Consider the following 27287-nt stretch of genomic DNA (forward strand, 5'->3'; position numbering starts at 1 on the left):
GTTTGAAAAAGCCAGTGAACAAGACTGCACTGGACGCGTAACACAGTCTAGAGAGATTCAAATGGACTTAACAGAGTGGACATTTTTATGATGAGGTGTAAGAACTGACTTTTAGCCTCAGACTGTATATATAAGTGGAGATAGCTAACCTGCAAGCTGCTGTGGGCCACATAGGAAGTGATCATGGGCGCACTTTCGACTCGGCTTCAATTTACTTTACATTGAAAAACTGTGGCCCCTCTCTCTGTAACTGCTGCTGTCAGATGCGTCATGCGTCGTTTTTATTTCGCTCTTGTATCTGTAACTCAAGATATGAACATTTAATAACAGACAAATCAGGAGCCTTGTTTCCCTGAGGTTGCTCCCGCTAGCATTAGCAACAGGTTTGATTGACAGCGGTGCTAAGCAGGGCGTGAGAAGGGGCCCAGCAGCTTCTCTCCAGATTGGCTCTTTGGTTGCTATGATACTCACGGTCAGAATTTCAAGTATGGAAATCGGTTCCTATTAGGGCCCTATAACTGCTAGCCTCAATGAGCTTCATTTGTGACAGGAGTGGGTGACATCTCACTTATTTCATCCATTTCTTTGTACAGTCTATGGGCTAGAAAATGTATGAGGTGAGGTAAAGCTGAACCCAGCTCTAGTATTTACATTGCGTACCATAACAATTTGCCTTATACAGTCATAAGATGGCGGTTGCATTCTCCACTGCAGTAGTCCACTCCGGAGTTCTCTTTGAGGCTCTGATTGACTTTACTTAACTACAATAACGTTCTATCTCTTCTTCACTGACATTACATTGAACTTCTGGCTCTATCAAAGTTTTTAGTCTGGAGATTTCAGTTTCTAGATGAATAATTGAGGATGTTGACCTAGAATTTTGCCTACGGTAATGAGGAGGCAAGAGACTGACTGCACTCCCTTCGCTTGTTACTCATGTTTTTATTGCAGTAGATTTAAAATTGTTTTATGAATCAGAGTTAAAGCTGGACAGGACTGAACCAGGACTGAATCAATTTTAAACCAAGACTTAAGTGGTATTAGACTACTGTTAAACGAGGGATGGACCGATATGGAGCGATACTGATATTTGATATTTGCTCTGCTGTTGTGACCAATGCTGATATTTAGCTTTTGAAAACCACAGCGAGGCCCACTTTTCACTTTTGTAAAAATAAGAAAATGTACTTTAGTGGGATTTAAAATGATTTATTACATGTTTGTGTAATATGCAGTCATATAGCACTCTTCTATTTCCATGTTGACTCATTAGTCTGTTCAAGGGCACATACAGACTGAGGCAGCACCAACAAAGTATTGGTATTGAGTATAGGCACCAGCCAATATCTTTTGAATCGTTCTATTGCTATCAGCCGATACTGATACTGGACTCAATATACCGCCTATCCCTATAATAAAATAAGACTGTATCCGAATGTCTCCCCTAACCCCTCATTCACCACACAGCCTACAAGCTAAGGTAAGTGACTCATACTAGCAGCTTTACACCATAACGGTTTATTTAAGAGCGTTTTATTGATGATCAGGATCAACAGTGAAATACACCAGAGTTCCTATCTTCTTCATTCAGTCGTGTTGTGTCAAGGTAAAGACCTGTCTCTGTCCACTGTTGTTTTCTCTCTTGCAATGCATTATGGTCTATATTGACTGGTCTAGTGACCAGCGATGCCCACTACTTTTCAAGGTGCACTGTGGGAAATTTTGAATGCACTACTTTTTTCACTCGGACACAATTAAACGTTGTTGACCCCTAATGCCCCCTGTAGGCATATAGTGAACATTCAGACACAGCCTAAATCTAACCAGGACTTATCAAGAAATTAACATGGTGTAAATGAGGCCTTTGATTACAAATGCCTTACTTGGATCAGTCAAACAAATTCCTTACTTGGATCAAAGCAGGACTGGATTAGAATTAAACCTCTTTAGTCTAGGAGTAAGGCTTAACAAAGCCCAAACTCTGACTAATACTGGACTTGAATGTTTTGACCATATTTAGATAAAGATCCTAGTGCAACCAGTTTAGCCCTGGCTTAGTCCTGGTTTAGTTCCAGTTTAGTCCAGGTTTAGTCCAGGTTTAGTCCAGGTTTAGTCCAGGTTTAGTCCAGGTTTAGTCCAGGTTTAGTCCAGGTTTAGTCCCGGTTTAGTCCCGGTTTAGTCCCGGTTTCATCACGGTTTTGTCACGGTTTCCTGGAATTGCCTATCTCTACTAAGCTAAAGGTAAAAGGAATTGTTAACTTGAAAACTGCCACTTCATGACATCATAAGGTGGACCAGAGGACAGGAACAGATTGAACAGATTTGAGCTTTGAAGATGTAGACAGACTAATAATAATAATAATAATAATAATTTTGTGTATTTCACTTCTGTTTTTCTTTCATTTTAATTCACTCCCAGGATGCCTTCTTCTACTCGCTGGTGTACGACCCTCAGCAGAAGACGTTGTTGGCCGATAAAGGAGAGATCCGAGTGGGAAATAAGTACCAGGCCGACGTAACAGACATGCTCCAAGAAGGTACTTTAAATAAATACACAAATATACCGAATCAGCCAGACAAAGCTGCATTATATTCTGCAGTGGTTAAAGAGAGAACATTTGTTGCTCAAGGCCCTGTTTTACTCTGCTTTATAAGAGTCTGTGGTAAAGTCTGTAAACTATTCACCTTTATGTGGAAACTTTTGGCCTTTCATAAACTTCAACCCAAAGAAAAATGTTGGGACCAATTAGAGGAGGTATCGTGTGTGCTTTATCAAATGATTATAAACTGTGAAGCAAGCTGTCTGGTCATATAAAACCATAGACTGTATATATAAGTGGGCATAGCTAACCTGCTAGCCGCTCTGTTCCAAATAGGAAGTGAGCATAGACAAGCTTCCGGCTCCAACTGCTGTGGTCAGACTCGTGATTTTGGTCTTAAATTGTTCATATTAACCCGCTCTACATGATCCTGGGGTTTTTATTTCACTATTTTGTCTGTAAATCAAGATATGAACATTAATAACAGACAAATCAGGCACATTCTTTCCCCGCTAGCATTATCAACAAGTTTGATTGACGGTGTTGCTAAGCACCTGTTCCCTGCAAAACCAGTGGTGCTGGCAGATATGGGTGTTACCTTCAACAGCGTCATTCCAGATTAGCTCTTTGGTTGCAAAATCATAAAATCTCCTTGGAGATGAGCAGTTGGGGAGCCCTTGTCTACCTTTAATTTATGCATATCTGGCTTTTATTTCGTAGATTCTCAGATAGGACTGTGAAACTTTTTTATAGCACAACTATTATCAGTACTGCATTAATTACAATTAACGTTAGTTAATTAGTCACAAATGTAATATTGGTGTAAACAAGATGGAAACGAAACATATTATGGCCCTGTTTAAGGCTTAAGCTAAGTTGCCAATAACTGCCTTTACAATTTCTATTCATCGTACTTGGTAACCTTTGAACCCATGAGCCGGTCACGTGCGCAGCTACTTGAGTCAAGGCTTTACATAACACTTTTCACTCTTGTTGCTGCTTATAAAGATCATATGGTTTCTAGGCAACGCTGGATCTTTCGTACATTATTCAAACTAAAAACAATCATCTCTGTTCAGATGTTACACTGAAATGTAAGTGTGAATGTGAGCTTTAGAACCACACACTGCAGAGATGTAAGTGTGGATAAAACCACAGGAGGTTTTCATTGTGTTTTTCTTTAGACGTGTTTTAGTCCTGGTCTAGACCTGGTTTAGCTCCAGTTTTGGTTTAGACTGTTAATCCCGGTCTAGATTCTGGGTTTAGTCCTGGGTTATACCTGATTTAGCCCTTGATAAGGATAAGCCCTAATTTAGACCTTAGTCTTGAGGAAGTCCTGGTCTAGACCTGATCCTGGTCTGGACTTGGTTAGTATGTAATGAGTCCTTGTTTATTCTTGGTTTAGATATGGTTAATCCTGATCTAGGCCTGGTTTATTTCTATACATTCCTGTTTTAGACCATAGACTGTATATATAAATGGACATAGCTAACATGTTAGCCGCCGTGTTCCAAATAGGAAGTGATCATGGGCGCATCCGGCTTTGTCGACTCTGGCTCCAATTCACTTTACATTAGAAAATTGTCACCCCTCTCTCTGTAACTGCTGCTGTCAGACTTGTAATTTTGGTCTTAAAATGTTTATTTTAACCTGCTCTACATGATCTTGGTGTTTTTATTTCACTATTGTGTCTGTAAATCAAGATATGAACATTAGTAACAGACAAATCAGGTATCCTCTTTCCCCAAGGTCACTTCTGCTAGCGTTAGCAACAGGTTTGATTGGCAGCGTTGCCAAACGCTTGCCCCCTGCTAAACCAGTAGTGTGGATGGAATGGGTGTTACCTTCAACAGCCTCACTCTGGATTAGCTCATTTGTTGCTATGATACTCGCAAATATAGAGCCTGGCTCCAAAGTGGCCCCTATAACTGCTAGCCTTGATGAGCTTCATTTGACTGAAGCTGTGGATGACATCACACTCACTTAGTCCACTTCTTTATACAGTGTATAGTTTAGACCTGGTCTAGACCTGGTCTAGCTTTATTAATTTCTGGTTTTAGTCCTGGTTTACACCTGATTTAGTCTGACCATGTATAAACCAAGGATAAACAAGGACTGATCACAGTCCTGGTCTAGACCTGGTTTAGTCCTGATGGAGTCATACTTTATATCTGATTTAGTAGATGTTCACTCCTGGTTGTATGTTTAGTCCTGGTTTAGTCCTGTTTACACCTGGTTTAGTTGATGTTTAGTCTTGGTTTTGAGTTTAGTATTTTCTTGTGTCGTTCTTGGACTTATTTTTGGAGTTATTATTCAATATTATTCAGCGACGTGCAGGAATTTCCAATAATTCCAATAACTCACAGTTTTCACAAATTTTCAAAAGCCAAATTTAGGCACGCTCATGTTCTGCCAAAATCTTTATTCTTAGCAGGTGGGATAATCCGAGAAACGGCAATCAGCCCTCCACGGGACACTGGGCTTTCTAATTAAAGACATGTTAATGAGATTCTGGTACATGTGTCAGAGGGAGAGAAGGAGAGATGAGAGAATTGGAGGGGGAGTGGGAAGGAGAACGAGAGAGGTACATGTGTCAGGGAGAGAAGGAAGGGGGAAGAAAGAGAGAGGTGCATGTGTCGGGGGGAGAGAGGTGCATGTGTCAGAGGGAGAGAAGGCGAGAGAGAAAGGGGGGGGGGGGGAGGTACATGTGTCAGAGAGAGAAGGGGAGAGAGAAGAAGGTACATATAGAGAGCGAAGTACAGGGGGGAGGAGAGGAGAGAGGATGGAAAGAAGGCAGGAAAGGGAAGGTCGAGGAGAGGAAGAGAGAGAGGGGAGGTATTGGCAGTGTAACTCTGCCTGATCAGCGCTGGGACTTATTAAGGACTTGCATAAACACACCATGTTTGTAAACACAAGTTCGGCTCCATTTTGTGATGCTGAAACCTGCCAAAGGTGAACCTTAAGTGCACTTTCTACTTCCTGTCTCCATGGAGATGTTATTGTTTTGCCTGGAATAGTGTTGTCATGATACAAAAATTTCAAACTGGATTTGGACACTAAGGAGTAGACTCGATACAGATTCAGACACCACAATGATAATTAAAAACACTAGACAATAGAATAGGATTTTCAACATTAAGGCCAAATCGACACAACACAGGCCAAATCGAACCATGATCAAGCTCGGACAGCCCCTAAAGCATTGTGCGTTTGCCCATAGTGAGTGAGACTTTGTAGAAGAAGAAAAAGTGAATGAACTCCAAACTAGGGATGGGATGTTAAATGTGACAAATAGACTTGATAATAATCATTTGTGGGACATCGTGATAATCACCATTACATCACCTGAATGTGCAGAAAAAGCTACTTAGAGGGGCCCAGATTGTGAGGCTTCTTGACCCGAGTCTCCAAATTTCTGTTGATTGCCCTGCTAGATCGTAGTTACAATTATAGTACAATTAAATAAAAATTGTTTAAACATGGAACTTATTTACAACATTAAAATTATAATTATTCTTATTCATAACATTTTTTAAATTATCAGCACACCTGATTTTTGAAACTATCAGCACACCTGATCGTTATTGTGATATAATCTCAATTATTTTGGCCATCATAATCTCGTCACAAAATTTCTATATTGTTCCATGCCTACTCCAAACTCATGGTGAACACTGTTTTGAACACATGTTGTTGTTTCAGATGAGGAAGACGGAAGGGATCTTTCCAAAATGGAGGAGAAGGTTTGGGATCCGAACAGCTCGCTCACAGAGAAACAGATCGACCAGTTTTTAGTCGTTGCTCGGTGAGTTTTGTTCAAGGTAAAAATCTGTATATTTAAACCACCAAACTCTGATTCTTCTGCTGGAAATGGTTCAGACAAACGCTCAGTCAGGCAGACAGATCTGAACTGTAACTTAGCCTGCTGGCTACTGTCACCTGCTGAAACGTTTAATGCCATAGTGTGGAACACTGGAAAAAAATCTCCAATGACAAGCAGGTGGTTGACCCTCTTCCAGAGAAGTTGGATACTGATATTTAAAGCACATGCATTTTGTTCTAAGTGTGTGCTTAAGAACAGCTTTTTTCTGAAGTTTTCTTTTGGTATGCCATGTCAGTGTGTTAATGCTGCTAATGGCTGCTTCGAGCCAAATTTCTTCGTAAGGAAAAGAGAACCTAAACCCAAGCACGGTTGAACCGCCACTGCTCAGTGATGTTTGATAAAATACTTGATGTAAATGATTTAATGGAGTCACAAAATATGTCTGGTTCTCCCTTTACCCACCTCAAACCCTCCTGTATCTCTCTGGTACCCCCATAGACTGTATATATAACTGGACATAGCCAACCTGCTAGCATAGACTGTATATATAAATGGACATAGCTAACCTGCTAGCTGCCACATTCCGAATAGGAAGTGATCATCGGTGCACTTCTGCCTCCATCGACTCAGTTCACTTTACATTGAAAAACTGTGTCGCCTCTCTCTGTAACTGCTGCTATCAGACTCGTCATTTAGGTCTTAAATGTCCGTATTAACCCGCTCTACATGATCCTGGTGTTTTTATTTCATTATCGTGTCTCTAAATCAAGATATGAACATTAATAACAGACAAACCAGGCGCCTTCTTTTCCCAATGTCTCTCCCGCTAGCATTGGCATCAGCGTTGCTAAGCACCCACACCACTGGTTTACCAGGGAGCGGGAAGGGGCGTTGGCTTGAACAGCCTCGCTCCAGATTGACTCTTTGGATGCTATGATACTCGCGGTCGGAATTCCAGGTATGGAACTCTGCTTCATATTGGCCACTATAACTGCTCTAGCCTCGATGGCTGGAGCTGAATGCCGTGGGTGATGTCACACTCACTTAGTCCACTTCTTTATACAGTTTATGGGTACTCCTCTTTACCTCCTAACCTCCTCTGTATCGTTCTAGTTCTCCCCCTTTCACCCTTGTTTATATTTCCTCAGGTCAGTTGGAACATTTGCTCGTGCTTTGGACTGCAGCAGCTCTGTCCGACAGCCCAGTCTCCACATGAGCGCTGCCGCTGCCTCTAGAGACATTACACTGGTGAGATCATACTAGATTTACAGGCTCAAAAAAGTCTGTGTTCTGTGTCAGCTTCTGTCCTACTCCACATGCAAGTCCCAAAACCTTATAGCTAAGAACAAGGGCTAAGGTCTACGGGTATCTAGTAATTTAGCTTAATTTTATTGCAATTGTGATTACATTTCTGGTATATGTTTAAACAGTAGGATTCTGCACATGAAAGGTCCTATAATGTGCAGAACTGACTCTTGTGAGGTTTATGCCATGTTCTAATGCTGTTACCTCCTCAAAAACAGACCTGGAGTTCTGTTTTGTTTCATTCACACATGTTTGAGTAACACTTTATTATTAGTCTGTTTACATCTCCGAAGCTGAAAACGCTCCCTTCCACTTTGTGATATCATGAAGGGCTTGTTTTCAAGTTAACAGCTCCTTTTAACTTTAGTTCAGTAAAGATTGGCAATTCCAAGGCTGAAATGATCCAAATGATTTTAGTGGGTGGAGTTGGAATGATTGTAGTGTATGCAGTTTAAAAACACAGTGGAGCACTTTCTGTATTGCCACACATTGACATCACAAGGTGGAACAGAGTGTTTTTAGTGTGAGAGAAGAACTCAGCCTAAATATGCAGGATTTGTATGTTAAATATGTGTGAATGAAACAAAACACAACTCCAGGTCTGTTTGTGAGGAGGTAACATAACAGAAATCAGAAAATGGTGTAATATGGGCCCTTTAAAAACAACATTTGAGACAATTATTTGATCTTATTATTAACAAACACAAGTGCATTTTATTATTTGCCGAACATAGAAAATACAGATTGTTAATCAGTGCCAGTTCTTTCTCTACGATCTGAACTCTGCTCCAGACCACATGCTTTTACTGCCAGAGGATCGGCTGTAGACCTCTCCATTAAAAAGACCCAAGCTGATTACTGACAATTAGAAATGGCTGAGTTTGATTATAGCACAGCTGCACTCGGGGCTGGAAGATTAATGACGATCAAATCAAAATCATTGTTTGAATGGGAGCAATTGGCAAATCACAAAGACTGTAGCTTTTGAAGGGCCATAATCCACAAACAACATTATAGCCTGTTTTATTCTGTAAAAAAACTGCTAATCCTGTAGTTTAGATCTGTGCAAACATGTTCTGAAATATCCCTGTGTCAGATGCCCTCCCTGTGTGTCAGATGCCCTCCCTGTGTGTCAGATGCCCTCTCTGTGTGTCAGATGCCTTCCCTGTGTGTCAGATGCCCTCCCTGTGTGTCAGATGCCCTCCCTGTGTGTCAGATGCCCTCCCTGTGTGTCAGATGCCCTCCCTGTGTGTCAGATGCCCTCCCTGTGTGTCAGATGCCCTCCCTGAGCTGCTTCTTTTCATATCTTCTGTATGTTAGCGCTCTGGACATATTTTGCCCTCTGGTTGTTCGTGGTTAGTCTTTACCCTGATCTGGGCCCTGGTCGCGTCTGTTCAGATCTGCTGCTCATTTATAAAACATGTGCGACCCCCTAAGCTCCTCCCACCACAGAGTCTGAAGCACAGCCTGAAGCACTCAGACTCCCACTGCAGAGACGGAGCAGGAGAAGAAGACGACGATCTGAGATGAAGAGCATAGTGTAGAAAACAGAACAGCGAAGGGGAGCATGTAGCTTGCAGAGTGTAGAGTAATATTAATGTTATTACAGCCTTGGTGAACGCTGTGTTTCTAATGGGACTGTGTTATAATCAAATTTTAATTAAGATAGAGATTTAATCATTTCTAATCGGCAGTGATCAGCTTGGGACTTTTTATGGAGAGGTCTACAGCCAGCCGTCTGTCAGCAAGTCTGCGTTTACGTTCACAGAATATTAAAAGCCATTTTGATTTGATTTTCAAAAAGATGAAATTAAATCTAACCAAAAATCACAATCAGTCATTATGAGGAAAAAATATATATCATTTTGTCCTAGTTTCACCAGAAATTGCCACATCGAGACTGGGGCAGTTTCAAATATTGTCATGGATATTGTATGGTCAGATAAATAGATAAATAGAGCATGTGCATAGAACTGGTGGTTTTCTGATTCTATAATACGATGATGTCATACTCCCAGTTGGAAGCGCAAGAGCCAGATTTCTCTATTGATTACAATGTACTTTGCCATGAAATATTCAAAAGGTAAACGCACAAATTTTGAACCTGATAATTTCTATTAGTGACTGGACCTATTAACTTCTTATATTACAACAAAAATCTGCATTTGAACAATGTTCATTTTAACTGCCTCCATCTGTATAAAATATGATTGGCCTATAAGATGTAGTGATGTTGTCTGTATTAAATATGATTGGCCTATAGCAGATGTGCCCAAACTTTTTTTTTATCGAGGGCCACATGTCAAAACATATTCGAAGCAGAGGGTCACAAACCAGTGATGAATGCAGTGTGGTGCTTTATACACAGCTTTGACAGAATCGCTATATATCAATAAGGCTTGAAACACATTCATTTTAGGTCTGTATCACACTGCAATCAGTTTGAGGTGGTAGAAATAGTTTAATTTGCTGTTAAAAGTACTGCTTATAATAAATTGGGCCAGTTCAGCAGGAGGGCTGAGAGCCAATAAAAACTGGTGTGATTTGGTCCCTGGGCCATAGTTTGGACACCCCTGGCCTATAGGATGTTGTGATGTGATCTGAAACCCAGCAAAATACAGGGTGTCCATAAAGTCTCTTTACAGTTTAAAAAAAAATGTATTACAAAGGCACTTGAAAGATATCTTACTCAGACTTGTTCTATTGCACTCAGTGATTTCCAAAGTGTTTTACCTCATTTAATCCACCTCTATATGGGCTCCATTAGTCACATGAAGCACATCAAGACGGTACTGGATTTCTTGTCATGTTCGCTGTAGCATTGCCTCATCAATGGTTCAGTCTGTCATCAGTTATCTTTTGCTTTAGTTCAGTAATGTCTCATATCTTTGTCCATACATGATATCTTTAACATAGCCCCATAAAAAGAAATCCAGAAGTGTGATATCTGGGGAACGTGGTGCAAACAGAACTGGTCCATCCCTTCCAGTCCAGTGCTCTGGAAATGTTTAAGGAACTCACGAACATGCAGATCCCAGTGTGACTTTTATAACCACAGAGTACAATAGAACAAATGTAATTAATATACCTTATCACTTGCCTTTGTAGTTAAATTTTAAAACTATGAAGCAACTTTATGGACACCCTGTATCTTCGTCACTACTTCTAATAATGCTGCCTTATATTTGTGTTGCACTTGATAAACCCGACAGGACTCTCAAAGCACTACTATCTATCCCAGAGTTATTCAATTACCATATTTTCCGGACTATAAGTCACACTTTTTTTTCATAGTTTGTCCGAGAGTGCAACTTATACTCAAATGCGACTTATATGTGAAATTATTCAAGTATAGAATTTCACATCTTTGTTATTGTCACACTGACAACTGCACAAGGGCATTCTAGTCTTGTGTACCCTTATGACAGCCACATGGAAGTGGCGCGTCATCCACTTCTGGAGCAGGCAGAGTTGTTCAGAAGTGACACAGAGGATGAAGAATTCAATGGATTTAGTGATTTGGAGTGAGATCGAGAGTAAACGTGTTAGCTTGTTTTATATGCTTTAGTTATCTGATTAACTGTTAATATCTTACGTTAAAATACCAGACACGTTTTCAGTTTGTCTATACTTCATGTAGCTGAATGAATATGTGTTGTGTAATGGTTAATTATACATGTTACAGTTCACTTGTTTGACCACTAGATGTAGTACCTGTAAGAAAATTTACTTGACTCGATTTCTTTTATACATTTCATATTTAATTTCCTCTTATTTATTTCCCCTTCATTTATAAACCATGAAGGTGATAATTTTTCATTTGGAACAATATTGTAAAATTGTCTCATTTAAGGTTGCGAAAACTATTTCCTGTTTTTCGGTTCAGCCTTTTTTTTTCCGCCAATGCAAAGTCTTACCTGACAGAGCACTATTTAAGAAACAATTGAAAAGTAAAATACACAGTTATGGGTTCACCAGTTTGTTTACTATCAGGCCGAATTGTTATGTATATTTTCCATGTGTTCATATGCAGTTTTGTTTTGTTTATCGCGGGGGTTACGTTCTAAAAATAACCTGCAATAGGTGAAATCCGTTTACAATTATTATATATGTTTTGCAGCTGTAAAACCCCTCACCACACACTTTATACACATTTCTCAGATAGGCATTAACATTTTCTCACATTTCTCTCTTGTTTAAACACTCTCAAAGTTCAAACCTTCGTATATTATATCCCTCTTCCTCGATTTCTTTAAATGTGTTGTTCTCGTGCCTCTGCTCCAACGGTATCCTCAGAGGTGCCTCTCCGTGCAGAGAAACACTTAAGTCCAAAGCGTTTCTGAAATTTGTTGGTGCAGAATGTTTCATCGACATTGTGGGTTTTGTCGGGGAGAAAACTTGCAAACATACAGCACTTCAGTGTCACACTGCGATACAACAATTATGTAAATTTTGCTGAACACATTCTGTACTGTACAGGAGACAGAGCACGGAGGAGACTGATGGACAATGGTCGACAGTCCCTTAGCCAATCAGGACGCAGAACACCATGCATGCTCATACACTGTAAAAAAAAAAAAAAAAGAAAGAAAAAGAAAAGAAAAAAGCATGCAACATTGCACAAAAAAAACATCTGTGAAACAGCAAGACCACGAAAGGTGAACCGTTACGAGGGGCCACTGGATATGTACTATAAGATGTACAGAGCTTATGTTATATTTTATGTGTTTGCTAGTTCTATGGTGATGAAGAAGTAAGACCACAGTAAACATCAGTGAAAAGAACTCTTGTGTCTCGTGTTTGTGGACAAGCCACATATGTTACCTTAGTGTAGCGTATCTGATTAACTATTAATATCTTATGTTAACATACCAGACAGTTTGTTGTCTGTGTGTTATGTTAGCATTCTGTACTGCTATTCAGTCTGTTGTACTCTATTTTATTGTTATTATTACAAACTAGACTAGTAGCATACAGCAGAATGAAACACTTTAGTCGATAGTTTGCGTCTGTAATGAGTCAGGCAAGTTATTAACATAAACATCATTTGTAGAGTGCTCAGATCCACTTCCCCACAGGCTGGCGGTGCGATTCCAGCTCCTGCAGATGAATACTGTCGCTGTGTCCTTGGGCAAGACACTTCACCCACCTCGCTCTCAGTGTCTGTGTACACTGGTGTATGAATGTGGGGTGAATGGATGAGTGGTTCCTTGATGTAAAGTGCTTTGAGCCTTGAAGGTGGAACAGTGCTGTATAAAAATGTAACCATTTACCATTAATTCAACTTTTTATGGCTTAAATCTTATATTGTTAAAAAAAATATATATATATATATATTCACTAGTACAGAAAGAAAATGTCCCCATGATAAATATTGACCCCCAAAACGTAACGTTATATCTATCATGTTGGAAAGTTTATTTGTATAGCACAGTTTGTACACAAGTCCTGCGTTAGTCCTGCATTAGTCCTGCGTTAGTACTGCGTTAGTCCTGCGTTAGTCCTGCGTTAGTCCTGCGTTAGTCCTCAGAGTGTGAGATGGTTCATATGGCACTAACATGTGGGAGATATTAGTGACTACATATATTGACTGTTCCCTGTTGTCCCTCCTCAGTTTCACGCCATGGACAGTCTTCACACGGCGGGTTACGACATGACTCGGGCCATAGCCTCCCTGGTGCCTCAGGGGGGGCCGGTCCTCTGCAGAGACGAGATGGAGGAGTGGAGCGCGTCTGAGGCTAATCTGTTTGAGGAGGCTCTGGAGAAGTACGGCAAGGACTTCACAGATATACAGCAGGACTTTGTGAGTACAGCAACATGGTTTATTAGCAGTGTTTTGTGATTCATGTTTTAAAGTTCACTTTAAAACAGGCTGTATAAAGAATTCACAGGCTGTATAAAGAAGTGAACTAAGTGAGTGTGACGTCACCCATAGCGTTCGGCTCCAGTCAAATGAAGCTCATCGAGGTTAGAGCAGTTATAGCGGCCAATTTGGAGCAGAGTTCCATATTCGGAATTCCAACTGCGAGTATCATAGCAACCAAAGAGCCAATCCAGAGCGAGGCTGTTGAAGGTAACACCCCTTCCTGCCCACACTGCTGGGTTAGCATGGAGCAGACGTTTAGCAACACTGTCAATCAAACCTGTTGCTAACACTAGCGGGAGCAACCTCGGGGAAAGAAGGCGCCTGATTTGTGTGTTATTAATGTTCATTTCTTGAGATACTTACACAATAGTGAAATAAAAACAGGAGCATGTAGCGCAGATTAATACGAACATTTTAAGACAAATGACGAGTCTGACACAGTTTTTCAATTTAAGCATGCCCATGTAAGCATGCCCATGATCATGTCCTGTTTGGAACACAGTGGCTAGCAGATTAGCTATGTCCATTTATATACAGTCTATGAATAGATTAGACTAGTGACTCTTTTACACCATATTTTATTATTTCAATTTAGTTCTATCAATTAGGAATCTGGAATGGCTCCTGTCGATATTGTTCAGGAAGAGAAGGGCCTCTCAGAGGAGTTTTAGCCAATTACACAATTACAGCCAATTCACACTCCATCAATAAAAAAAATACTGTTAGCTAAATTAATGTGTAGCATCAAACCTGCAGTCCCTTATTCTCAACATGGAAAGATTCTCTTCATGTTCCACACCATAAGTCCATCCAGCTTACTGCACCTGTTAAATGACCTTTATTACACTATTCTCTGATCTCTGTTTTAATGTTGTTTCCTCATCACAAACAGACCTGGAGTTGTGTTTTGTTTCATTCACACATGTTTAACACACAAACCCTGCATAGGCAGAGTTCTTCTCTCAAACTGAAAACACACTGTTCCAATTTTTGATGTCATACGGTAATACTCATACACCTTCACTAGAATCATTTGGATCATTTCAGGAGGTAACATTAATGAGGAGGTAACATTATAACTTAAAGCTTAAGCTCACAGGTTTGTAGGGATGTCAGTGTGTAGTATCGGTGTTGTGGGACTGGTCTTGAGCAGTTCCATAGAGGTACATTTTGAGTGAGTGATTCATGGTAGTGTCATGTAATGACCCAAGTTGAAAATGGCAGCATTCACAAACCCAAGGATGTAACTCACAAGGACAGTATGGCAGAACCTCTCGTATGTACTAATCCATACTACATCAGATCTATTTCACACTGGAGATCTTATGCATTGTACCTATTCATGGGTTTAAGCTTCCTGTTTATAGATGCCATTTTGAGCACCTTTCGCCATGCAACTGTGCTAATTTATTTTTTCTCCGAGACTCATTGACACGTTTTTCCACCTTCAAGGCACTCAAAGGATTTTACATTAAGGAACCACTCACCCATTTACACACACACACACCTGTGTGCCAGTGGATCTGACCCATAGTCTGTATATATAAATGGACATAGCTAACCTGCTAACCGCCACATTTCAAATAGGAATTGAGCATGGGTGCGCTTCCTTCTCCAATGACTCTGGCTCCAATTTACTTTACATTGAAAAATTACTAAACTAATTCAGGGTGCTTTAAAGAATAATAAATGCATGAAAATCACAATGCAACAAAAAAAAACCCAAATCAAAACTTTAAAAGGGAAGAGACAAAATAAAACCCTTCCAATCATATGCATAGCTAAACACACACACACACACACACACACACACACACACACCCCCCACACACACACACACACACAAAAATATATATATATATATATATATATATATATATATATATATATATATATATATATATATATATATATATAAATCAATAAATATATAAATAAAAGACCCCCTTACTTACCTAATTCTAAAATGAATTCCAAAAACAAACAGTAGCCATTCTTTTGTAGTTTCTTTGTATCCTCACAGTGAGCACCACTCTGCCCCCTGGTGGAATGCTGCGGTCAATGCAGCTCACTCAGGTTTCCACAAACAAGACGTGTGCTCCATTTTGGGTGGAGTTTGAGGCTCGTTTTGCTTTTAAAAGTTTTAGTACAGCACTAGTCTCTGTCTTCCGGCGCCAATGGGATGTGTTTAACCACATCTGAGGCGAATAACGTGGATATAAAAGGCTTAAAGGGTTGTTTAAAGTTTCATTTGTTCTATTGTTAAGTCAAAACTGTTTGTGTATTTTTCACAGCTCCCATGGAAGTCACTCACCAGTATTATCGAGTATTACTACATGTGGAAGACTACAGATAGATATGTACAGCAGGTAACAAGAAAAACCTTTGACCTTCATATCATTTTAAAGGCCTCACTGCTGGCTTTAGACCCACATGAGAGACCCTATAGTAATTTGACCTCAACTGGATTTTACTGTTGGCTTCCTTTTGTTAACTCGTGCTGTCAATCTATCCAAGTATTGCCGTGTTTCAGACATCACAACATTCTATAAACCAATAATATTTAATACATATGAGGGGCAGCTAAAATGAACATTGTTAAAATAAGTGGTGGAAGGTAACGATGTACAAGTAGTGAAGTACTGTACTTCAGTAGAATGTTTAGGTATCTGTACTTAAGTACATTTAACAGTGTGTACTTTTACTTCACTACATTTGAGAGCAGTATCTGTACTTTCTACTCCACTACATTTTTTAACTGGACTGAAAAGTAAAAGTACTTTCCATATGATTTGAGGGGTTATTTTTACCATGTTTATGGTAACATCCTGGCCAAAGTTTTTGAGTTCAAGCTTCGGCTTTGAGCAAAACAAATACCAAAAATTCATGAGAAAAAAAAAAACTGTTTTGTATTGTTACTGTTGACCAAAATATGTCTAATTTTAAATCTGTCACTACATTTACACTTTAACAAATGAACAACACTTACTCATACTTTTTACTTATAAAGTACATTTTTAAGCAGGCACTTAAATACTTTTACTTAAGTAGATTTTTCACGTGATACTTCAGTGGTGGATGAAGTACTCAGTACTCAGTTTTGTTATATAAGTAACTTTTCACTCTGTACTTTTACTTAAATACTTAAATATTTAATACTTCATCCACCACTGGTTAAAATGCAGGTTTTTGTTGTCATACAGTGAGCTCCTGGGTCCAGTCACTATGAAAATGATCAGGTTCAACATTTGTGAATTTACCTTTTGATATTTCATGGCAAAGTACAATGTAATGTACAGGAAAAACTGGCTTATGGGCCCCCATCTGGGAGTATGACGCTATTGCGTTCTAGAATCTTATAAAACACTTGAAATTCCAAACTTTAGTATTTGAAACAGCATTGTGTGTGTGTATGTATATAAGTATGTGTTTGTGTGTATATGTATATAAGTATATATGCGTGTGTGTGTATGTATATATGTGTGTGTGTGTGTGTATGTATGTATATATATATATATATATATATATATATATATATATATATAAATTGTTGTGATGTATGGGCTGATAAACTGTAACTTGATCTGAGGGTCTAAGGTAGCTTTGCTTCATAGTTTCGCTCAATGTATACCTCCCATTAGCTTGTTTATCATGTTGTACTGTTACTAATCCCTCAATTTCTATATCTGTGTTTATCTCTCTATTTAAACTCCCTGTGTTTCAGAAACGGTTAAAAGCAGCAGAAGCAGAGAGCAAGCTGAAGCAGGTCTACATCCCAAACTAGTGCGTTCATTTGCTGTATTCTTTTTCTATCAAATGAAATATGGCTGTATTCATACTGATAATGTCATATTGCACTTTTAACGGCTATTTCTCATGTTTTTAGTAACAAACCCAACCCAAACCAGCTGAGTAACAGTGTGAAGCCTTTGGTGAATGGAGCCGGGACCACAGCTCCCCAGACTCCAGGACTGGGCCGGGCCTGTGAGAGCTGCTACAGTAAGAACAGTTTATGTATACTCACTCAGACCACAATGTATTTATGGGAATGAGGGGCAGTTTTCACAAGACTGGGTCCGCACGAGCGACACAAGATGAGCGTTGATACTTTGCACTGATGGCATGCTGAGGGTGTTCTACATCTATCTCTATGATGGAATGTTCAGAGGTTACCATGCTGACACAATGCACACATTAGCAAACACTGCCACTCGCAAAAAGTTTTAAGATTGTCTGAAAAGAAATACAAAATGGATTTAAAGAGCACATTTTCATTTTCCTGTGATCAATCTAAGCAATCATGGTCCTGTTTAGAAGTTTTGATTTTCAAAAAAAAGGTGAGAGTGACTAACTGAAAAACTGTTAGCTGATGCTAGCTAGCTTGTGACTGTAATGTTATTTGAGAGGGACTTTTTTTAACAGCACAAATCACCTCACCTGTTGCAGTTCATCTTAGTCAGTTCTTTCTGGTCAGATTGTGTGAAAACAAATTTCCGATTAAAATCTAACAGATCTGCAGACAGCAGTGCCTACAGTGCACTTACTTTTTGCACTTCACTTCAACTTTTTTTTTTTTTTTTCTTTATATTTTTGCTCCCAGTCAAAAATTTGAAGACTCCTTCTCATTCGACAGAAACCGTTAAAGTGTTACAGTTGTGTTTAAAAAGGTACTTTTAGAGTAAAAAGTTAAAGTAAGTGTTGTTCATTTGTTAAAGTGTAAATGTAGTGACAGATTTAAAATTAGACATGTTTTGGTCAACAGTAACAATACAAACACACAAGTACAAGTGTTCATCTGTTAAAGTTAATCAGTTTATTTTTTCTTATGAATTTTGTGTAATGAAATGTAATTAAGTAGACTTTTTATGTATCTGTACTTTACTACTTTTACTTTGTTACCTTCCACCTCAACATCTAAAAAAAATCAGGATTGACAAAAAAAATGTGTTATGATGGTCCTTGTATTATTATTATTATTATTATTATTATTATTATCGTTGTCATTGTCCTTATTATTATTGTTACTATTAATTATTTCCAATACAATATTCTGCACCAGCCAATATCTCTCGTGTTACTTCGGCCTCTTAGTTATGTAACATTACAGTCGCTTAATACTATCACTGAATAAATACCTTTACCTGCGTATTTAGAAGGATTATGGTTTATTTAGTCTACTCTAACCCTGTTGTTGTGTTGTAGCGAGTGGTTCGTTCCAGTGGTACTCCTGGGGTCCTCCGAACATGCAGTGTCGCTTGTGCGCCTCCTGCTGGACGTACTGGAAAAAGTATGGGGGTCTGAAGATGCCCACGAGGCTGGACGGAGAGCGGCCCGGGCCCAACCGCTCCAGCACGGTAAAGAGACATGATGCTAGGGTTAGCCGCTTAACTTAGCTTGAGCCATTAAAAGAGCGATAATTTCCACATCTCTCTGTGAATGAGGCTCTAAAGAGTGCACAGCCGCGGAGTGAAGGAGGGCTCAGGGGCTGTGGAGTGAAGGAGGGCTCAGGGGCTGTGGAGTGAAGGAGGGCTCAGGGGCTGTGGAGTGATTTGGGGTTATAGGTAATAGTTAATTGTGGAGCTGTGAATGAGACTGTTTTTGAAGCCTGCTGTATTACATCAGAGCTTTGTATTCTTAAAACTAATTTCCCCACTCCTCTCTTCCCTTTCTCTTTCTCTCCTCTCCCCCCTCTTCTCTCTTCCCTCTCCTCTCTCTCTCTTCCCTTTCCTCTCTTCCCCTCTTCCTTTCCCTCCTCCCCTCTCCTCTCTTCTCTCTGCTCTCTCTCCCTCCTCCCCTCTCCTCTCCCTTTCTCCTCCCCTTCCTCATCTCTCATCTCCTTTCTTTCCTCTCTTCTCCTCCCTCCTCTCTCTCCCCTCTCCTCTCATCCTCTTCCTCTCATCCTCTTCCTCTCCTCTCACTCCTCCTCTCAATTCTCTCCCCTCTCCTACTTCTCCTCTCTCTCTCTTCTTCTTTCTCTCATCTCACCCCTCCTCTCTCCTCCCTCCTCTCTCCACTCCCCTCTCCTCGTCTCCTTCTCTCCTCCTCTCCTCTCTTCTCAGAGCCCTCACGGCCTCCCCCTCAGACACAGTGGCAGTCCAAAGTTTGCTGTGAAAACTCGACAGGCGTTTTACCTTCAGACCACTGCCGTGACTCGCGTCGCCCGGAGACTGTGCCAGGACCTGATTAGACCCCGTCTCCTTGCACGGCACCCGTACCTCCCTGTCAACTCAGCCGCCATCAAGGCCGAATGTGAGTAACGCAGACATGGTCTCTCCATCCACACACACAATCACTACATTCAAACCATAGACTGTATCTAAATGGACATAGCTAACCTACTAGCTGCCGCTGCAGTCCAAATAGGAAGTGATCATGGGCAGCTCCATTGACTCGGCTCGAATTCACTTTACACTGAAAAACTGTGGCCCCTCTCTGTAACTTCTGCTGTCAGACTTGTCACTTTGTTCCTCTACATGATCCTGATGTTTTTATTTCGCTAATGCGTCTGTAAATCAAGATATGAACATTAATAACAGACAAATCGGGAGCCTTCTTTCCCCGAGGTTGCTCCTGCTAGCATTAACAATAGGTCATGATAGGCTATAGGCCTATCTCCATCCTGCCTTGCCTCTCCAAAGTCATTGAAAAACTAATCAATCAACAGCTTACACAATATCTTGAAACCCACAGCATCCTTACGGACTTGCAGTCTGGCTTTAGAACTGGCCATGTGTGTATCTCTGTGACACTTAAGGTTCTAAATGACATCATAAGTGCCATAGATAAAAAAGAATATTGTGTGGCTGTCTTTGTGGACTTGGCTAAAGCCTTTGATTCAGTAGATCACAACACCCTACTCAGCAGACTTCAGCAAATAGGCCTCTCAGAGAAGTGCCTGGCATGGTTTAGGAGCTACATCTCGGGACTTATTCAGTTGGTGCGAGCTGAAGGGCATCAATCTTACCCCCTAACCTTGACCACAGGGGTTCCTCAAGGGTCCATACTAGGACCAACCCTCTTTAAAATCTACATTAGTAACGTAGTTTCTGGTGCTGGCACCTCCCACATACATTTATTCGCTGACGACACCATTCTGTACACATCCAGCCCTTAACACAGCCCTCTGCTCTTTACAAAACAGTTTCACCAGTCTCCAACAAGCCTTTTCCAACCTTCATCTACTTTTAAACACAACCAAAATGAAATACATGATTTTCAACCATAATTTACCCCAGATTCCCTACCACACCAACATCTCACCCCTAGATGGTACACATCTACAACTAGAAAAATTCTTACAAATAGGCATATGGCTTGACAATACACTTTCTTTTGACATTGATATTAACACATTACTTTCCAAAGTCAAATCAAGAATCAGCTTTCTATATCGCAATAAATCCTCATTCACCCATTCTGCAAAACACACCCTTGTCAAAATGACAATCCTCCCTATCTTCGATTACGGTGACATCATCTACAGGTCAGCATCAAAAACTCTCCTCCATAAACTTGATGTCATTTACCACTCAGCAATCCGTTTTGTCACAGGTGCCCCTTTCACTACCCATCACTGTCTTCTGTACTCACTGGTTGACTAGCCGTCACTTCACTCCCGCAGATTAATAAATTGGTACAAATTAATCTATAAAACATTAATTGGTAAAACCCCTCATTATCTTTGCTCACTCATCAACATTTCTAATAACACACATAACCTACGTTCCAGTAACATTATCACCATGATTACCCCACGAGTCCGTACATCTTTTGGTCAATCGTCATTTCACTTTCCCAACGACTGGAACAATCTACAAAAAACACTAAAAGTTAGTATTCTGACTCCAATAGCTTCATTCATCAACTCAATAAAATCTATAGTACGTGACCAATGTACTTGTTTTTAACTCTGTTTTTAACTCTCTGTAAATAGTGGAAAATAGGAACTGTCTTAATGTTGTTGTTTTGTCTTGTCTTTGCCTGTGTGGATGTTATTCTGTTGTATGTTGAAATTTCTGCCTCTTGGCCAGGTCGTCGTTGAAAATGAGAATTGGTTCTGAACCGACCTACCTGGTAAAATAAAGGTTAAATAAAATAAAAAAAAATTAACAAGTTTGATTGACAGCGTTGCTCAGCGCCTGCTCCTTGCTAAAGCAAGGGGTGGGAAGAGGCGTTACCTTGAACAGCCTCGCTCCAGATTGGCTCTTTGGTTGCTATAATACTCGCAGCCCCCATTCACCCCTATAACTGCTAGTTCACTTCTTTCTACAGTCTGTGGCCCATATATACAGATGAGGGGGTTGAAATGCTGTGTTTTGATTTCATATCCTCACAGGTGCACTACGATTGCCAGAAAAGCTCAAAAAGCCTTCATTGAAACCTGTGGAACGTAAACCACTTGAGTCTGTGGTCCGGTATTTAGGTACGACTTTGTTTATATGTATAATTTGACTATATTGAGATAAAAAATAATGTAATGAATGTAACCACATACACACCCTCATGTTCATTGTTTTTATTTATGTTTTTTTTACTACTTTCTACATTTCATATACACACAGAAGACATCAAATATATGAAGTAAGTAGTAAAGACAACTAATAAATATTTCTTGACAAAGCAAAGGGTGAATAGTTTGAGGATTTGAACATAAAACATTTCTTTACTACATAATAATCCATATATCTTACTTCATATATTTGAAGTCTTTTGTGTGTATAGTGTGTCCAAACTTTTGACTGGTTGTGTATGTTTTTGTTTTATTATTGATACCATTGTGTCTTGTCTCCAGAAGCACACCCTCGTCCGGCCCGAGAGCCTCCCCGCTCCGGCTGCATCTCCACTGGGAGCCTCACTCCGATCAAAGCCTCTCCTATCCTGAACCACGGCTCACCCACCATCCTTGGAAAACGCTCCTACGAACAGCACAACGGACTCGACGGTGAGAACTGATGCAAACAGTACAACCACCGACTGTATATATAAATGGACATAGCTTATCTGCTGGCCGTCACGTTCCAAATTGGAAGTGATCATGGGCGCGCTTCTGTCCAATTTAAAGTTACATAGTGCGCCTTTTAAATTGGACATCCATATCTTAGTACTTCCTCTTGGCTGTGGTGTCTTGTTTCTGTGGTTTTACAAGTAGTAATAGTAAACACAGTACACTCAACTTAAAGGGCCCTTATTACTCTATTCTCTGATCTGTTCTAATGTTTCCTCATCGCAAACAGACCTGGAGTTGTGTTTTGTTTCATTCACACATGTTTAACACACAAACACTGCATATTTAGTTCTTCTCTCAAACTGAAAACGCTCTGTTCCACCTTGTGATCTCATGTGGTAATACAGGAAGTGCCACACTGTTTTTAAACTCCACACACCTTCACTAGAATCATTTGGATCATTTCAGTCCTGGAATTGCCCTTTTCTACTAAACTAAAGGTAAAGGGAACCGTTAACGTGAAAACTAGCTCTTCATTACATTACAAGGTGGAACAGAGCGTTTTGAGCTTTGGAGATGTAGACACACTAATAATAAAGTGTTACTCAAACATGTGTGAATGAAACAAAACACAAGTCTTGGTCTGTTTTTGAGGAGGTAACATTAGAACATGACTTAAAGCTCACAAGAGTCAACTTTGTGTAATATCTTCTTTGGAGGGACTCTGGGTTTTGGGTTATGCCCCAGTTTGGTCGTCCCAGGCGACAGTAGAGACGTGAAGAGGCAGACATGGATGACGGAGAGAATTTTGGGTAAATGAGGAGACGAGGCAATTGCACAGAAGCACAGAGCTGTGAATGGACACCCCGTTGTCATGGTAACAGTGATCAGGAAGTGAAGAGGGGTTGTCTGAGGCTAATCATCTTAATTGGACACATGATTTGTGGTTTAATTAAAATTTAAACTGATAATTACATTGATTTAGTCTCGTTTAATTACGTTGTGGTTTTTATCACACTGTCCAATTCTGTGATTTAGTAAATATAGTCTCTTCTTTCAGTTGGTAAATACAATGATGTGTATATTCCTTGGTTTCAGATTTATTTTTAGGACTTTGCACCATTCAGAAGGTATAATATTTGGTTTTGAATTGTCAATTGCTATGGCAACTGACATGGCCCTGATTTTTGCATCAGTCTGAAACTCATGGATTGTGTAAATCATGTGAATTTAAAACCACACTTAAAATTAAACCAAAAATTTGAGTTACGTTTGGCTAACCTAAGGGTGATGTGAAGGCCATATATTTGTCTTGTTATGTAATAGACAGTGTATATGTATATATGGTGTATTTGTGTGCTCTTAATTGATTGCCAGGTATATTTTTGTTAATACAATATTGTAAATTCTGTTCAAATGATACAGTAGACTTTTTTCAGTCACCACTAGAGGGCAAAAGATGGTTCGTTTAAGATGTATTGTAACATTTTCATTGTGCTCATAGATTTATAGTGTCTGTTATTGTTCATCAACTCATTTCTGTGTCTTTGTGTTTGTTTGTTGTTCAGGTAAGTCCAAGGTGCTGGTTCCTCAGTGGGACATCGTGGCCAAACGTTCAATTCAGGACGAGGTTCATGAACTGGACTGAAGTGAGGAGGGTCCCTCTGCACTGCAAAGGTACAACACACATCTGACACTCAAAGGTGTAACACACACCTGTCATTCATAGATACAACACAGACATGTCACTCACCTGTAACTCAAAGTACAACACGCACCTGATGCATTTACACAGAATTACAATCACAACAATTTGTGACATAAACGCTCACATAGTTGGTAAAAAAATATGAATTAACATAATTTGCACATAACACAAAAGGTCAGTTAAACAGTTAAAATATTTAAGTCATCAAATCTGTAAATTCATGGATCACTTTGCCATTATTCCGGACTATAAATCACACTTTTTTTCATAGTAGGCCGGGGGAGTCGACTTATACTCAGATGCGACTTATATGTGAAATTATTAAAATATCTAATTTCACATCTTCGTTATTGTCACACTGACAACCGCGTGAGGGCACTCTAGACTTGTGTACCCGTATGACAGCCATGCAAAAGTGGAAGCAGTGCTTCATCTACTTCTGGAGCAGGCGGAGTTGTTCAGAAGCAACATCGAGGATTAAGGATTCAATGGGTTTAGTGATCTGTGAAATCCAAAGTAAACTTGTTAGCTGTTTTTTATGCTTTAGTTATCTGATTATCTGTTAATATCTTAAGTTAACATACCAGACACGTATTCAGTTTGTCTATGCTTCATGTAGTTGAATAAATATGTGTTATGTAATGGTTGATTATACATGTTACAGTTCACTTGTTTCACCAATAGATGGCGCTGGTGTGTTTGGAATACCTGTAAGAAATTTCCCCCCAAAATGTGACTTATAGTCCAATGCAGCTTATATATGTTTTTTCTTCATTATTACGCATTGTTTCACTGGTGCGACTTATACTCCAGAGCGACTTATAGTCCGGAAAATATGGTAATTAAAACTTTCAGGTTAAATTCATGCTTTGTTTTTCCATTAATTATTCATAGGCTGTATTTTAAAAGATTTAATGTAGATTTCAAATATTAGACCTTGTTTCAAGACGCAGATTTTCTGGTAAAGAATTCTGCATTTGGGATGCACAAAAACCAAACGAGGCTTGAGCGTGGTTGGCTTGAACTTGACTTGTCCCAGCTGATCGGAGGGGCCATTGGGCTCAGAGGGAGTTGGTCTGAACTCGACCTATACCAGCTGATCGGAGGGGCTATGGGGCTCAGAGGGAGTTGGTCTGTCAGACAATTTGGACCTCCACTGTTTAGAGATTTATGGATGAATAAAAGGATTTTAAATTGATTCTGTGAGCCAGTCTAACACTCAGGACCGGGGTAACATGAGGTCTTTTTTTTATCACTGGCTTTCAGATGACATCACCACATACGAGAGGCCAGTGTTTTATACAGAGTGCAGCTAAAATGAATGTTGTTAAAATGATATTATAATATGAATAATGCATTGGACTTGTACAGTGCCTCTCAAGACATTCAAAGGCTTTACAGTCCATTAATCATGCACTCCATACTCAGTGGTGGTGAGGTATTATTGTAGCCACAGTTGCCCTGGGACAGACTGACTGAATCAAGGCTGTCAGTCTGCACCATCAGCCCCTCTGACCCCTACCAGTGCACAGTCACACGCACACCACCTAGGCCTGTCACTATTATCACTTTATCAACTTATCGTTAGCAGTTATAGGGGCTAATTTGGAACCAAGTTTTATATCTGCAATTCTGGAGTATCGTAGCAACCAAAGAGTCAGGCTGGTGAAAGCCATGCCCCTTCCTTCGAGCACCGCTGGTGTAGCAGGGAGTAGGCATTTAGCAACGCTACCAGTTAAATCTGTTACTAACGCTAGTGGCGGGAGCAACCTCGGGGAACGAAGGTGCCTGATTTGTCTGTTATTAATGTTTATATTTTGAGTTACAGACACAATAGCAAAATAAAAATACCAGGATCATTTAGAATGGGTTAATAACATAACATTTTAAGACCAAAATAAGGAAGCTAACTGCAGGAGTTACAGAGAGGAGAGACGAAGTGAATTGGAGTCGATGGAGATGGAAGCACAGCCCATGATCACTTCCTATTTGGTACGCTGCGGCTAGCAGGTTAGCTTTGCACTAGAGCCACTAGTGCCCACCTGTGGCACCTGATATTCTCAGCAGTCTCCCATCAAAGTACTAACCAGGCCCAGTCCTGCTTCAGAGATCAGACGAGATCAAAGAGTCACTGTTTTGTCATTTCTCAGCCAAACTGAATTCTACACCTATGCCCCACACAGTAGATGTATAATTACTACATGATAGCCATACTTTTTACTTCCTAAGTTTTCAAGAAATGTATATTTGTTCTAACTTTTTATATATATTTTTTTATTTACAGAAAGTGGAGTCGTCTGATCACCACAGCTGAGGACAGAAGTTGATTCCCGTAGAAAACATCTTCTTGCCCCTCATTTCTGTCTGAGAGTCCAGCACTCCTCTGTAAATCTGTGGTCCAAACAGCACCCCCTTGTGTACAGGACTAATCTTACCATTATTACCGTCTCTGTAATTAATGTTATTATAATTTTCTACTATAACTTTGCGTATTGTTGAGCGGTGGATCTACACAGGTTTCATGATATGCTTGCTTAAAAACCCATTTGGGACGGGATTGTAAACACAAAAAAAATAGCCACTCTCATCTACTTCTGTGTTTTCTCATTTATTTTAACTTCAAAAACAGGAGTTCATTATTTCTGATATGAGTTAAGTCCTCCATTTTGGTAAAAAAAAAAAAGCAATTGCTTTGGACGGTTCAGTTTGGGTCGGTCTCGATGTTTGGCCTGGTTTAACTTATTCAAGAAAGAAATGCTGTTTTTCTACCTTTTTCACAAGTAATGCGTCTATGCTTCAATAATGCAATTAAAAAAAAGATTGGTTTTCCATGTGTCTGCGGTCTGTGTGTTCAAGGTGGATGTGAGTGGATTGTTTGGACAAAAATTAACGATAGTTGCAAGTAAAGAGATTTGTAAGGAAAACTATTGTAATTCTTCCGCTTAAAGGCCCTATATTACACCAAATGGACTCTCTTGAGGTTTAAGCCATGTTATAACGCTGTTACCTCCTCAAAAACAAACCTGGAGTTGTTTTGTTTCATTCACACATGTTTGAGTAACACTTAATTATTAGTCTGTCTACATCTCCAAAGCTCAAAA

General features: G+C 39.8%; 1 protein-coding gene across 1 annotated transcript in view; it reads left to right on the forward strand.

Annotated features, from left to right (window-relative positions):
* mta1 (metastasis associated 1) overlaps nucleotides 1-27017 on the forward strand; it is an 81138-nt gene extending 54121 nt beyond the window's left edge. The window contains exons 6-18 of the mRNA XM_033988281.2: nucleotides 2420-2537; nucleotides 6243-6345; nucleotides 7512-7611; nucleotides 13283-13471; nucleotides 15829-15903; nucleotides 17259-17317; nucleotides 17421-17533; nucleotides 18737-18888; nucleotides 19594-19783; nucleotides 21870-21956; nucleotides 22326-22475; nucleotides 24047-24155; nucleotides 26471-27017. Of these exons, the coding sequence (XP_033844172.1) occupies nucleotides 2420-2537; nucleotides 6243-6345; nucleotides 7512-7611; nucleotides 13283-13471; nucleotides 15829-15903; nucleotides 17259-17317; nucleotides 17421-17533; nucleotides 18737-18888; nucleotides 19594-19783; nucleotides 21870-21956; nucleotides 22326-22475; nucleotides 24047-24126 (1416 nt within the window). The 3' untranslated portion in view covers nucleotides 24127-24155; nucleotides 26471-27017. The remainder of the gene's footprint in view (nucleotides 1-2419; nucleotides 2538-6242; nucleotides 6346-7511; nucleotides 7612-13282; nucleotides 13472-15828; nucleotides 15904-17258; nucleotides 17318-17420; nucleotides 17534-18736; nucleotides 18889-19593; nucleotides 19784-21869; nucleotides 21957-22325; nucleotides 22476-24046; nucleotides 24156-26470) is intronic.
* The last annotated feature ends 270 nt before the right edge of the window (nucleotides 27018-27287 follow it).

The sequence above is a fragment of the Periophthalmus magnuspinnatus genome, chromosome 22 (genome assembly GCF_009829125.3).
Source record: "Periophthalmus magnuspinnatus isolate fPerMag1 chromosome 22, fPerMag1.2.pri, whole genome shotgun sequence".
Taxonomy (NCBI): domain Eukaryota; kingdom Metazoa; phylum Chordata; class Actinopteri; order Gobiiformes; family Gobiidae; genus Periophthalmus; species Periophthalmus magnuspinnatus.